At 37.4% G+C, this 15066-nt stretch overlaps 2 protein-coding genes across 2 annotated transcripts in view; both read left to right on the forward strand.

Annotated features, from left to right (window-relative positions):
• LOC132143857 (von Willebrand factor A domain-containing protein 7-like) overlaps positions 1-1998 on the forward strand; it is a 33183-nt gene extending 31185 nt beyond the window's left edge. Inside the window, exons 16-18 of the mRNA XM_059554447.1 lie at positions 210-343; positions 461-620; positions 1226-1998. Coding sequence (XP_059410430.1) covers positions 210-343; positions 461-620; positions 1226-1612 — 681 coding nt within the window. The 3' untranslated portion in view covers positions 1613-1998. The remainder of the gene's footprint in view (positions 1-209; positions 344-460; positions 621-1225) is intronic.
• LOC132143858 (von Willebrand factor A domain-containing protein 7-like) overlaps positions 1-15066 on the forward strand; it is a 121683-nt gene that overhangs the window by 31203 nt on the left and 75414 nt on the right. The gene's annotated exons all lie outside the window — the stretch shown is intronic.

Here is a 15066-nt window from a genome sequence, read left to right on the forward strand (position 1 = left end):
ATTTAGCTTATTTAAGTGTTGTGCTGTTCGCTTAACAACATGCTAACATAAACATCTATTGAAATAACTAACTAACTTGTGGGTCGAGAAAATCAGTCACTTCCAGTTCCCATGACCATTATACTTCCTTTTCGAAGGCAGTAGGCAGCTAGCTAATTGTTTAAACAAATGTAATTTTTTTTCTAATGTTATTTTCTCTCCATCTACAGGCAAGAGCAGACAGCTCCATGCTACCAGGACAAGTATTTAAACTCAATTTTACTGTTACAACCAATGGAATCAGTGGCACCTACACAATTCGTGCAAGGAATGACAAAAACATCCCTATGAATCATCCATCAACGTAATTCCTTCACTTAGTTCTCAAATCACTCAGTGATGATTGACATACATGCTTTAATCAGCTTTTCTTATAAAGAACAAAACTCAGTGCTACTATTCTGTTTCTTTGCCCTCACAGGCTCAATCTCGTGAGTGGCAGCAGTGCTCAGGGGACTGTGTTTCTCACTCCACCTGGAGATACAGTCTCAGGCACAGATGTTACGCTAACCATCCAGGCAGAAAGCCCAGGAGGAAGTGATTCTAACTATGCTGTCCTTCGCTTTTCTGTTCTCTCCAAGGTAACCTCAAGAGGTTTCAGAATGACTGACGAAGCATTCTGCTATTGTGAAATTTCCATGGAAAAGAATGTGGGCTTGGAATATTTACATGTGAATGTTATTTCAGTCTTTTCAGATTCTCTGCTGATTTTGCACTTGCATAAGAAAATGGACAGTTTAGATTTCAACATGATTTCCATGACAGCCAATTGTTTCGTAACACAAAACAAAACAAATTGTGTTTGACTTATTTTGAATAAATTCTGCCGAATTTCTATTCATCAAAGAATCCTGAAAGAAAATGTATTATGGTTTTCACAAAAATATTTAGCAGCTCAACTGTTTTCACCATTGCTTATAATAATTATACATAAATGTTCCTTGAACAGCAAATCAGTAGATTAGAATCATTTCGGAAGGATCATGTGACACTGAAGACCGGCGTAATGATGCTTTGCCATCACTGGAATAAATTACAATTAAAATATATTTAAACAGAAAAGTTATTTTAAATTATAACAACATTTCACAACGCTATTCTTTTTACCGTCATTTTAATGAAATCTCTATACCGCATAATTCAACACTAAGCTGTTGTTTCAACTAACGTTTACTGTTTCATCCAGGTTACTGACTTCACACCTCCAAAATGTGAAATCGTCGATGTAAAGGGTATTTGCTACTCCTCCTCTTGCTACTCCTCAAACTGGGAACTGTCTGTCAACATCACAGACGGTAATGGCACAGGCATCGAGAGCATTTCCATCCAGCAGGGAAGTGGAAACTTCACCCAGAGGGAAGTGTTAGACGGTGTGATCGTGGTGATGGGTCTGTATGAGGCCTCATGTTGTTCACCTTCTGTGACTTTGTCTGCAGTTGACAAGGTTGGGAATGTGGGCAGATGCAGTAACACCATGAAGTCCAACACAGGCTCGCGCCTTATTAGCATGTCCCTCCCTCTGTGGGCATCTCTGCTTTTATTCACTTTCTTACCTGACGCCTTCCCTCTGTAGTGAAATGGAGTTCATCCAGCCAAATACACAGTCAAACCATTATTTTATGCCAATATAAATGTAAAGCATTCTTAAAGCTTTGAAATTACAAAGCATTTCATCCCAATTAACTGTAACTCGCGAATCACCTGTTATTTTTATTATTTCAAAAGTTATGATCGTCATTTTTTGTCATATACTAGTTTTGTGTATGATCAGTACAAATAAATGTTTTCCAATCCACAATATACCATTTTCTGCTCAAATATAGATTTTTATTTTAGTATATTTTGTGTAAACATATAAGGTCACATATATTTTGAATATGAAAAGTTATCATAAATTGGAATGTGTACAACGTTCAATGTGCTTGTATGCTTGCCTAAAATGAAAATATACTTCTTTCCGTTAACAATTCTTCACAGTGTGTTACTGCTCCTGTTTTGCTTTTCATCTCTATGGCAATTCATGCAAGTTATTTCAATCTTGAGCTTTATAAACGGCGTTAGACAATCTGTGGTATCATACACTGCCTCCCAGTGGCTGATATGATTTCTTTCTTGTCTGCGTCACACTAGTACAATTCACATTCATACATAGAATATTTCTAATACTATTTCAAGATAAACTGTGGAGCAAACAAACTCAGTTTACATAGGTATCATTTTACAAAATGCCACCCAAGGTGTTTTATTTATATTTATAGTAGGATGGACAATATAAAAACTATCTATATATATCTATATATCTATATATATATATATATATATATATATATATACAGTGTTGGGGAGTAACTAGTTACATGTAACGGCGTTACGTAATTTAATTACAAAATTAATGTAACTGTAATTAGTTACAGTTACTAAGAAAAAATGAGTAATTAAATTACAGTTACTTATGAAATTTTGAACGATTACAAAGTGGATTACATTTGAATATTTACACACATCCACATACAGATTTAAATGATTCCTTTCCCAAATTGCACTGACTACTCTGAGACATACCACCCTAATAATTTCCGGGATGCGGAAACACAAGTCTAGTTTGTAGAATCCAGTCATAAAAACGGAATGCCTAACGCGGACGGAATATCCCACATTTTGGATGACTAAATCAAAAGTAGGTCAGTACACTTGAATCAAAACATGACATCGACTAGTGTCTGTGAATATTAAGCCCCAAAAATGCAATATATGACTCCTGCACATTCTGCGTGTCTGTGGAAATCAGGTGCGGACTGGACACCGGGAGAACCGGGACAATTCCCGGTGGCCTGGCAGCCGATTTTGCCCGCTATTTTAATATCATTATTGTATAATTGCCTGCCGAATGTACTAAAGCGATCATTTGCGAATCCGCCATTTGATAATTAAATCTCTAATAAATCAGGAAGTGTTAGTCATGACTCGCGCGCTCTCCGCGCCTCCGGTTTGGATCAGACTCAGAGTAATCAATGCGAGAGAGAGAGAGAGAGAGAGAGAGAGAGAGAGAGAGAGAGAGAGAGAGAGAGAGAGAGAGAGAGAGAGAGAGAGAGAGAGAGAGAAAATAGACTGCTGGAGCAGAGAAGCAGAACTATACTGTTCAGGTCAGTTTCATCTGTAAAGATGCTTTTTTGTCTTTGTTTTTTTATTTAATTAATCAAGCAGCAGCACGTTGCTCATCAGTCATCACTCAAAATACTATATAAAGGACATCATTATTATCTGTTGTGATGTTACAGTAGTAATTTAGCTAAAAAAAAAAACAGATTTTTTTATAGGTTTAGGGGGAGCTACGACAGACAACAACACAACCCTTACGAAAATTAACGTTTTAATATATTACTATAAATCCAGAGAAAATAGTTACTATTGTTTAACTGTGATAACCAAAAATTTTAAATGATTTTACAAATTGAGTTATTTAAAAATAAATACAAATCCATTTGCAAAAAACAAAACAAAACAAGGTTATTGTATATAGGCTAAAAAAAGCATGGTCAATTTTTGTAAGGGAAAAACATGACTCGTGTACAGTATTAGGATTTTTCTATAAAGATATTGTAGTATTGTAGAGTATTGTATTGTAAAGTATAGTTTTGTTCAATCTTGAGTATTAAAGTCATGAGAGAGATGGATAACAGAGCAAAATAAAGAGACTAAAGAGAAAAATGGAAGTGAAGGTACAGTTCAGGAGAGAACTTTTATTTATTTTGCATGTCCCCAAACTAAAGATTTAAACCTTTTTTATGTCAGGTCCATACAAAAAATAGTTTTGTCCATGAATTTGTTTGTATGAGTTTGAATTTTCCAGTCTGAATTGTTTTCCCAGTCCGCCCCTCCTGTAAATTAATGGCAAAGACATGGTTTCATTTACTACACATAGGCCTACTGAAGCTCGCAGTGTTTTCAACCTCTGCCATCTCAATATAGGAGTACACGAGCACATAAACATAATTTCTAGAACTGCTCTGTCACTTCATGTGCATTTTACTTATTTTGAGAAAACTATCATCATATACAGAGACAGCAGTTTCAAAAAAACACCAATGTTTCAGGAGTTTATTACACAGGATGCGACACATGCTTATTAGATAACTGTATTTGAGTTGATGTATATGCTTTTATTTATTATTCTTTAATTTTCACACATTTAGAAAAGTAATCAAAAAGTACTCAAAAGTAATTAGTTACATTACTTTAATAAAGTAATTGAAAAAGTTACACTACTATTACATTTTAAACAGGGTAACTTGTAATCTGTAACCTATTACATTTCCAAAGTAACCTTCCCAACACTGTATATATATATATATATATAAAGATGCAGTATGTTTCACACTGACAAAAGAATAGAAAAATCTTCACATTTAATTACTTCATATTTAAAATATGCTTCATTAAAGCACATTTCATTAAGAGAGCATCAAGAGTTATTTTTCTACTTTTCTATTTTAATAATGGCATCTTTATAAATTCATCTACAGTTGGGCCTAATACTGTTTTATTTTCTGTAACAGAATATTTATCAGTAGACCAACTAAATGCATAATATTTAACAATTCAAATCATTTTCTTCATGTAACATGTTGTGTGTTGACATGTTTCTTGAGATGGGCCGACTGAGTAAAGCGCTTCCCACATTCCTTGCACTCAAACGGTCTTTCCCCCGTGTGGATGAGCTTGTGTCTTTTAAAATTGCCTAGATCCACAAATCCCTTTTCACAGAAGGGGCAGATGTAGCGTTTCTCTCCTCTATGCCCCTGCATATGCATATTCAGAGCGACTCTATGTTTAAACTTCTTCGAACATAGAGTGCAAGAGAACGGCTTCTCTCCAGTGTGCATTCGCATATGGGTAGCCCAGTCCGCCTTGGCCAAAAACCTCTTTCCACAAACTTTACAAGGAAATGGCCTTTCTCCAATGAATAAGCTGATGTTTAGTGAGGGTAAAGTGGTATACAAAACTCTTCCCACACTGATACTGCTTCTCCTCTGCATTGACCTTCATGTGCCGGTTAAGACCTCGTACACTAGGAAACCACATCCTTAGATCTTTTAATTTAAATTATCTGAGAGACATGGTTATATTTGCTGATATATAAGCACTGAATAACACAATAATGATTTACTTTTTGAAAAATTAGGTAAAAAGAGCTGAGCAGAGCGAGATTCAACAACCATGTGATGTAAAATACAGGCTGAAATCTGCCACATTTGTGAAATTAATCTTTTGTCAACCTGATTGATAATTGGACCTAAATTGCACCTAAATTTGTTTTTATTTTCAGTTATATAAAAGGAACTTCACATGAAATAATGAAAAAATTAAATAAAAATCTGGTTACACTTTAGAACTCAGCTAGTTGGCTCATTGGCAAAAACAGTTGTCAATATTTTCCAAAAGTACTATTCGTTAATTTATTTTAATAAGGACAATTTTTGCACAAATTTAAATAAAATAATAGTATAATGTCAGGGATCTGGGAAGGAGGACCCAGTTGCAGGGAAATAACAAGGTTTTGACAAGACAGACTGATACAAGAGGTAGTGAAGAGCACAGATACCACAACAGGAACACAAACAGAACAGCTAGGGAAGGCCACTGGGAAGGCTTCAGGAAACAACTGTCAGAATACTTGGGCAACAGAGGGGGCAGCAAGACCAGGCTGATAAAGAAGGCCACACAAGGCACCATAGAGCAGAGCTCAGAAACTTGTTGACCACTGACTCTGGAGACAGACCAGATGCCAGGCTGGTAGAACCAGGCCAGGACACATGGGGACAGGTCAGGAACTCGAACACAAGACTAGACAGGACAAAGCTCCACAAAAACACAAGTTAAAGCCAAGACAAAGAATATAAACCAATGAACTAATAAAAGTAAAGTAACAAAATAAGAAATTACCAATTTAACCAACATAAGAGAATGATCAAACAAAACCAAGAATCAAGACTAGAAAACTAAATACTACAAATGAAAGCAAAGGGCAAGAACAAGCAAATTACTAAAACAAGGAGCAAGACAAGAACATAGAATCACAAGGACTAGACAAAACAAGGGCACAAGACAAACCAGACACGTATTCAGCCACATCCACAGACAAAGACAAAGACAAAGACAAAGACAAAGACAAAGACAAAGACAAAGACAAAGACAAAGACAAAGACAAAGACAAAGACAAAGACAAAGGGAGAGCGAATGACAATGGACCAGCAAACACAAAAGGGTAAGGTGCACTATAAATAGGGAGGAAAATATATGAGGGACAGGTGAGCCCAATTAGACCAAGTAGGCTAACAAGAGGGTGTGGTAAAGAGGAAACAAGGAGGAGGGGCTAAAGGAGCACATGGCCGAGAAAATAACCCACAAGGCCATGTGCAATGAAAACATGAAACAAAAACATAAAACAAAGTGACAGTGCAAAAACCTGACATATAATACAAAAATAAATTCTGATTCAATGATTTAATTAATCCAATTAAGGTTATATGGATTTCCTCATTGCATCCTGGCAAGTCTCAAGGTAATGTATGAATGTCATTTAACCTGTAACGAAATACAGTCAATAATATTATTGACTGAGCAATTTACTGAACTTTGAGGGGGCCTCAGTGTTCGAGAACAGGTCTGCTCTTATTGCAGAATGTGATTGTTGTTTCTATAGATTATAATAAACTGGGATGCGGCTCATACATTCATAAAGTAAATTAAAATTAATCAGTGTAGAATTTTCATATGTATTGTCAAAGGCGGTTTTGACCCAATATAAACTTATCTGACATGCAACAGATCAGAAACAGTTAAATCGTAAACTCAGTTTTATCACAGCTCTAGTTTTATAATAACAGCTTTGGATGTTATTTCAAAGTTGATGTTGGCTATTATAGTAATGGTTCATAATTTTGTGTTTGTGTGAGATGTAACAATATTTTAAAGGCAGCCATGTCTTAATAATGTAATTCCTCCATTGTGGTTTATCATTTGCTGCAGTCTGATTGCATGACAACTTCTGAGCACTGTGTAGGATTAATAAGGGAATTAAGATCAATATAACTCAAAGGGGATTGAATTACAGTGAATAAGAACTGAGTTAATATGCAAATTATTCAGAATTAATATTTAACACTTTATCAACTATTCGTCCACCGATAAATTGAGATTAGGGTATTTTATCAATTCTGGACAAAATATTATCCCGTGGTCTATGGTAATAATATCATAAAATTATGATGACTGATTATTAGCAAGGTAACAGAATCTACAGTTTAAGGCAGTAACTTGTAAGCACACAGCACAAGACAATGGTATGTAAAATCAAACAAGGCTTTATTGAACTACTCTAATACACACAAACATCCATTCAAACAGTAACAGAGAAAAGTGATGTTATTAACGGAGGGTGAATGGAGTCCCAAGTGTCTAGCGTTAGACACTATTTCTTGACCGCGACCTGAGAGAATCAATCTACCAGCACTTTAATCTTTAATAATCGTTTTCTTAATAAGATTTGCACCAGTTTCAGCCAGAATTAGTAGATATTGTGCACTTGCATTTGGATGCTCCTGTGGGCGCGTTGCTGGAGACGGATTCTTTGGCGCTGATTGGCTGGCAGTCAGTCGATGACGTGTTCTGAGGGACAGCAATCGATGGTGATGGTTGGTTGGCTTTGCCGGGTGGCGCTTCGTTCACAATTTTGTGAACTTCAAAATTGTGCAGAACCTCCAAAATGGGGCGGGGTATCCTTTCGCAAAGAATTTCACCATTGGTTGTGGCTTCAGCCAATTGTTACTGACTTACATTTCAAAATAAAACTTTATAAATTAAACATTGTTTCTAGTTCATCTAAAATAAAATATGCTATATAAATAAATGTTCTCCATGAGAGAAAGGGACAAAGCTTGTGGCCAGTGGTGTTTGGACCCAAGTTTGAACCTCTGCTTCATGATGTAAACCGGAATCACTCAAGAGCTGTCCCAGCGGATGGGAAAGATTTTACTCTATTGTTTTATTCCAAACAACAGGGCCGTCCCGGTACACGAAAATTGCAGGCTAGGAGGGTGTAGTGATGCTTGGTGTAACTAAAAAGGTGCCATTGGCCGGTGAGTCTTATATCGCATAATCTTATTAAAGGTCCCGTTCTTCGTGATCCCATGTTTTAAACTTTAGTTAGTGTGTAATGTTGTTGTTAGAGTATAAATAATATCTGTAAAATTCTAAAGCTCAAAGTTCAATGCCAAGCATATTTTATTTAACAGAATTCGCCTACAAAAATCGACCCGTTTGGACTTCATCATAGACAGTAAAAGAAATGGACACAGCGACCCCATTGGAACTCAATTGAGACAATTGAAGCCCATTTTTAGCGTCTTTTAGCACTTCCGTTTCTGACGTGCAGACTCAAACGAAGCTTAATGACGTCAGCAACCTGTCTGACAGATGTAAATATTCTAGTAGCTGTGCGTGAAAACTGCCATCGTTAATCTTCCAGAGACGGCGAGCTTGAGCGGGGAGTTCTTTGGCGCGAGTGAGCAGGAGTAATTATTCTGATTAATTATTTTGTATAGTATTTTAAAATGTAACGCCAGTATGCCATATTAAGTTAATGCATACTATTAAGAAGTTATGTAAAATGATGTTCAAGAACTGATATGAATTCATACCCGATAGTTATTTAACGGCCCAGGGATCAAATATTTTAAATATAATTTAATTTTTGATGCATATGATGTTGTATAACGTTAATGGGCGCCGAATATAATCACAAAATGGTGTTAACTGTTATCTACATCGCAAGAGAAATGGACGAATCAGTCATATAAAAAAAGTTATTCAGTAAATTGCTTGGACAAAAGCGTCTGCTTTGGCCTGTTAAATAACATATAGATAATAAATGGACAATAACGAATGTCACCAATAACATCTATAACTAATGGTTTCCCTTTTCATTTTTCTTTCCTCATAGGTAAAAATACAAACTTGAATTTCTGCTAACACCAGAAAAAGAAGAACCATGGCTAACTATGCTACCAACAAAGGTAAGCCATATTAATATAGTATCATTTAGAATATATTGTATAAAATATGGAAAGCAACACTGTAAGAGAGAATAAAATAATAAATTAACCTTGTGTAATACCTATATTGTTATTATTTTAATGAACTGATAAGAGCAATTAATTTGTGTTTTATTGTATATTTGCATAGACTTTTTTTCTGCTTTGTTCGGATATAAATAAAGTAGCTACATTCGTCGTGGGGAAGAGAGGGCCAGAGAGACCATCGGGGCCAAGGTTTACTGGTTTGGCTGGGGTGGACTTCGATGGCACGGACTCCTTCCTTTCTTCTACCGGTCCCTCAGAGGAAGAGCAGCCCCGGATGTCCTGCTGATTCACTGCGGCGGGAACGACTTGGGATGCAGGAAGAGCATCGATCTCGTTGCAGCTATGAAGCAGGATCTGCAACATCTCTATCGGCGTTTCCCTCAGATGACCATTGTGCTGTCTGACATCACCCAGAGACGTCGGTGGAGATCGGGCCTTCCGGGGAAAATTGACAAGTCCCATAAATGGGTGAACAGTGTCATGGCTACCTTTGTCTTGGGAATGCAGGGGGGTATTGTGCATCACCCTCAAATTGTATTTAACAAGCCTCAACTGTTTCTAAGAGACGAAGTTCATTTATCACCTGGGGTAATGATATTTTTTTAAATAATTTAGCTGAAGGCTTAAGAGTCTTAATCCAGTAGGGGTGATGCTGGATTAAACCTCTCAACATGTGTAAGAGCCACATAAGGATTAGTTCATCTGAAATAATAATTTAGTAAAAATAATAAGAAAATATTTCATGAAAATTCATAAGAAATTTTTTGGTTTAAAATGCATATTTAGTAATGTTTAGATCTGGTTATATTTAATTATTTTGAGCTTCCAGTCAGATCGCACTACGTCATAACGTAAGCGATTGGATAGTTTCAGTTTTGAAGTTAGAGACGTTGGAAGCAACACAGTTTTTTGACCATGCGTACCATGTCTATGTAACAGTTTTTATTTTATGTTTTTGAAGTAAACATTTTAAAAGAAGATCGTGGTTTGCTCGTGTTTCAAATACTGGTTACAATTTGACTGACTTCAAAAGGTGGTACAGAAGAATTAGACGCAAATAGGTGCCACTGCCACTTCATAGTAAAAAAACTCGCTAATAACGGCGCTGGATTACCTGGATAACGAGGACGTGGCTAGCTTGTTGTCGAGGAAGCAGCGGATTGGACTTTGGCGCGACAAACAAGCCACAGAACCGGGTCAGTTTTGCTCAAGAGACCCGCGACGGATCGACATGCACCAATCGGCAGCTAACGGTTGGTCGACCTGTCAGTCAACAGAGAAGTAACGCTGCGCGCCAAAGTGAGGACTTTTTTCTTCAAAAGACGTGATACGGACGCACGAGGATAATGAGTGAGTTTTGAAGAGAAAAGGTAGATCAACTTCTCCCTGTAAAAACGTATGCTTATTGCAAGCTCTGATTCAGTCAATGTGGAGTTATGGCGATCTTTAAGAAGTTGTTTTGCACTCTGTTTATCTAGAAAAGTACCTTTGAAGAAAGTGTTTGAAACATTTGCATATAACTAAAGCATTAACTCTGCTATTTGTAAGATGGCTGAGGAAGATGAAAAAAGATGTATTGAGGATACAATAAAAAAGGGAAGGTCACAAAAGCTGACAGAGAAGGCATTAGAAGAGAGATTACAGAGGTGCATTGCACTGAGAAGAAGAACATTAGGAATTCTGACAAGCAAAAAAAAGGAGTTGGAATCAACGATGAGTGATGCTCAAAATTTAAGGGTGAAAAAGGGTGAAAAACATGATGGAAAATGACTTTGCAACATCACTAAATGAGTTTAATCGTCTCAACAAAGAAGTTGCAAATCTTTTGACTGAAGATGAAAAAACAGCTGATCAAGAGATCTGGTTTGAACCTAAAATGGCAGTAATTAGAGGATTTATGAAAACTACAAAAAATTGGGTTGCATCTGAGTTTGAACCCATACTGCCAGTGGAAAAGGTGCTGCAAGAAGAAAATGTGGTTGATTATCTGCAAGAAACTGTTAAACCAAATGACAGTGTTTCACAAGTGGGGGTCACTGATGTCACACATGCCAGCACACGTGGATCACAAATCAGTCGCACCTCAGCTGTGTCACGAGTATCGTTAGCAAGAGCTAGACAGGAAGCAGAACATGCAGCCCTGCTCGAACGTGCTGCAGCATTAAAGAAAATGCAACAGCTTGAGTTTGAAGCAGCTAAAATCAAAGCTGAAGCAAAATTAAGGGTGCTTAAAGAATATGAAAGATCTGAAGATGGTTTAAGTAGCTATTCGGCAGTACAAAAGCTACAAGGTGGACACGTGAAGGAAAGAACTAGCATTTTGCTTCCACAGCAAGCTAATTCAAACACTCATGTTCAACCACAAACTCAGCACTCCCGAATACATCAATCTCAACCGGTCTCCAATTATGTGTCAAATGCGCAATCTAACAGAGGTGACGACATAATAGCGGTTATGCAAAAACAGAATGTAATCACTGAGCTACTAGTAAAACAACAGCAGCTATCTCATCTACCAACCAAGGACATTCCTGTGTTCAAGGATGATGCGCTACAATACAAGTCTTTCATGAGGGCGTTTGAGCACGCAATAGAGCAGAAAACCAGCAATGATCAAGGCAAATTGTACTTCTTGGAACAATTTACGGCCGGTGAACCTCAAGAGCTTGTTCGCAGCTGTGCTCATATGATGCCAAACAAAGGCTACTGCGAGGCGAAGTGACTACTTCATAAGCATTATGGGGATGAATTACGGATTGCCAGCGCGTACATTGACAAAGCACTCAAATGGCCTCAAGTGAAATCTGATGGTGGGAAAGCATTGAGCGCCTATGCAATGTTTTTGATTGGATGTCGCAATACTATGGAAGACATCAAATTCTTAGAGGAGATGGATAACCCAACCAACTTACGTACAGTGGTGTCTAAGTTACCATATAAACTGAAAGAACGTTGGCGTGCTGAAGCTTATGACATAAAAGAGCGAAGAGGCAGAAGAGCAAAGTTTGCTGATTTGGTGAGTTACATAGACCGCCAAGCTAGAATAGCAATGGATCCCCTCTTTGGAAATATCGCAGACAGCCGTCCAATCTCAAGTGGAAAGATTGACCAAAAAGAAAAGCATCATGGAAAAAGAGAGGTCCGTGGAAGCAGTTTCGCAACAAATGTTTTCACCGAAAGCAAAGGGCCTCAAGAAACGCATGTTAAGCCAACAAATTCAATTAAAACTGTGAGTGCCTTTGAGAAGCCGTGTTTGTTTTGCCAGCAATCACATACCCTTGCCTCGTGCAGCAAAATCAAACATCAACCACATAAGGAGCGTGTGGATTTCTTAAAACTGAAGGGCTTGTGTTTTGGATGTTTGGTTCCGGGTCATCTTAGCAAATTCTGCAAAAGAAGAATTGAGTGTAAAGAGTGTGCTTTGAAGCATCCAGACATTCTGCACATAATGAAGGAAGAAGGTTCCATCTCACCTGAAAAGAAAGATGGTCGTCATGGACGTGAAGTATCTTGTGCTCAAGTTTCTATTTTGCAAGAGTCCTGTAGCCTCACGAGCCTCAGAAGCAGAATGTGTGCTGTCAATAGTACCGGTGAAGATAAAATCGAAAAGGAGTGACAAGTGTGTTGAAACATACGCCTTTCTGGACCCGGGAAGCACAGCAACGTTCTGCACAGAAGACCTGCAAAGGAAACTAAACCTCAAAGGGAGACCGACACGAATACTTCTTAGCACCATGGATCAAGACAAACCTGGAGAACAGAAGCTCATGAACAGTTTCGTCATATCAGACTTGGAAGTGTGTGGGCTGGAAGACACCAAGTTCATTGATCTACCTAAAGTGTTTACTCATAGCAACATACCTGTTCACGTCGAGAACATACCTAAAAGGTCAGATATCCAAAAGTGGCCTTATCTCAATGAAGTACGCTTGCCAGAGATAGAAGCTGATGTAGGCCTGCTTATTGGAGCTAACTGTTCAAAAGCAATGGAACTAGTGTTGTCACGGTACCAAAATTTCAGTATTCAGTACCGATACCAGTGAAAATCCACGGTTCTCGGTACCAATTTCGGTACCAAAGCAAAACACAAAAATATGCTAATTAAAAAAAAAACTTTTTAGCACTAAAAATAAAACCAATGCCATTTTTTATACTCATTTACAATTCTGTTTAAAGTTTTTCTACAAGTTATATAATTATGAAAAACAGTAAACAAGTTTCACCCAAATTTAATTTGTCTTTTAATTTATGAAATTTATACACATTTTATTTTTGGTAAATAAAGGGGATTTGCTATTAAAATTAAAACATGGAAGAAATATTGTGATTTATTTCTTTAAAATATAAAGTTTTATAAATTTTTTCAACAGTAGTAGCAGTATCACATACATTTTACTAAATAATAGTAATATTTCTAGCACAATGCCTTCATGTAAAAATTAACTTTTAGGCCTAATGAATGCATATTTGTCATTTTAACTGAATTTAAGACTGGTGGTGATGCTTAAGATATTTTTGGTCATTGAGGGTTTCTGTAAAAAAATAGTAATAGATCATATTAATTATTATTTAAATATAATACTACTACTAATTCTACTATCATACTAATGTATATACAATGCACTATGAATTGATGAGCTGCTGGGTTCATGAATATTAATCACGTTGTCTGCGTTTGGTCAAAATGATTTGCTGAAATCAAAACAGGGACGGTAAGAGATCAGCGCCAGCCAATGAAATTGGCATTTGCGCATTAGCTCCGCCCACTACCGGAGAAACCGGTATGTCTTCTGCTTCGAAAATGAATATGAATAATTCTAAATGAACTCCATTATTTTGACAGGAGAAGACAACAAAGAATAGTTTACATATAGCGTGTCGATTCAGCGTGGTAAGACTATCGCTCTCTCTCTCTGCATGTGTGAGAAACAGCGCTATCAGTAAAGCGACGGTGAGTCGTGCGCCTTCACAGAGTTTACAGAGCATCAATTACAGGTGCGCTGTGCATCCATTGAGATGAACTGAAAAGTTCAGATCGCTTGATGGAGAGGGAACTCTGAAGCTCAGATGCTGAAATTAATGCAAGCGTCATGCGCTTCGGTCTATGTAGTAAACAAACCCGCACGTCTCTGCCATTCATTAATTCACACAGAGACGCGCAGAACACGGATTCATATTTCAAACAACTTTTGCGGCTTAACATTTACAGATACTGGTCCATATGGAGATTTGATTTGATTAATTTATGCTAACTTTGACAAATTCCATGACTGTCCATCTTAAAATGTAAGTTTCATTTTCATGACTGGATTTTGAGATTCCGTACTCGTTTTCTGCTTCGCGGAAATCATAGCGCTGAACCGGGTTTGAATGGGCCTCGGTTCTACCGGTACTTAAAGAAACGTGGTACCGTCACATTTAATTTTTTTTAGTACCGACTTGGTACCGAAGTACCGGGTCTTTTGACAACACTAAATGGAACCATGGCATGTTATTAATGCTGAGGATGAAGGCCCTTATGGTGTGAAGACTGCCACTGGCTGGGTTGTGAATGGGCCTGTAAGAAAGGAACTGAATGATGCAATGAATAAAACGCCTACTTTTTCAGTTAACAGAATTTCTGTGATGGAGATTGAGAAGCTGCTGGTCCAACAGTATAACACTGATTTTCCAGAGCGTAACTACGATGACCAAGAGGAGATGTCTTGTGAAGACAAACAGTTTTTGCAGTCTGTGCAGAAAACCACAATTTTTGAGAACGGGCATTACAGCATTGGACTGCCACTAAGGAATGAGAAGCTTCAAAAATGCCAAATAACCGTTGTGTGGCGGAACAGCGCATAGACAGTTTGCTTAGAAGGTTCAAGAAGAATCCTGAATTTTTTCA

Source organism: Carassius carassius, chromosome 7 (assembly GCF_963082965.1).
Source record: "Carassius carassius chromosome 7, fCarCar2.1, whole genome shotgun sequence".
NCBI classification, from domain to species: Eukaryota; Metazoa; Chordata; class Actinopteri; order Cypriniformes; family Cyprinidae; genus Carassius; species Carassius carassius.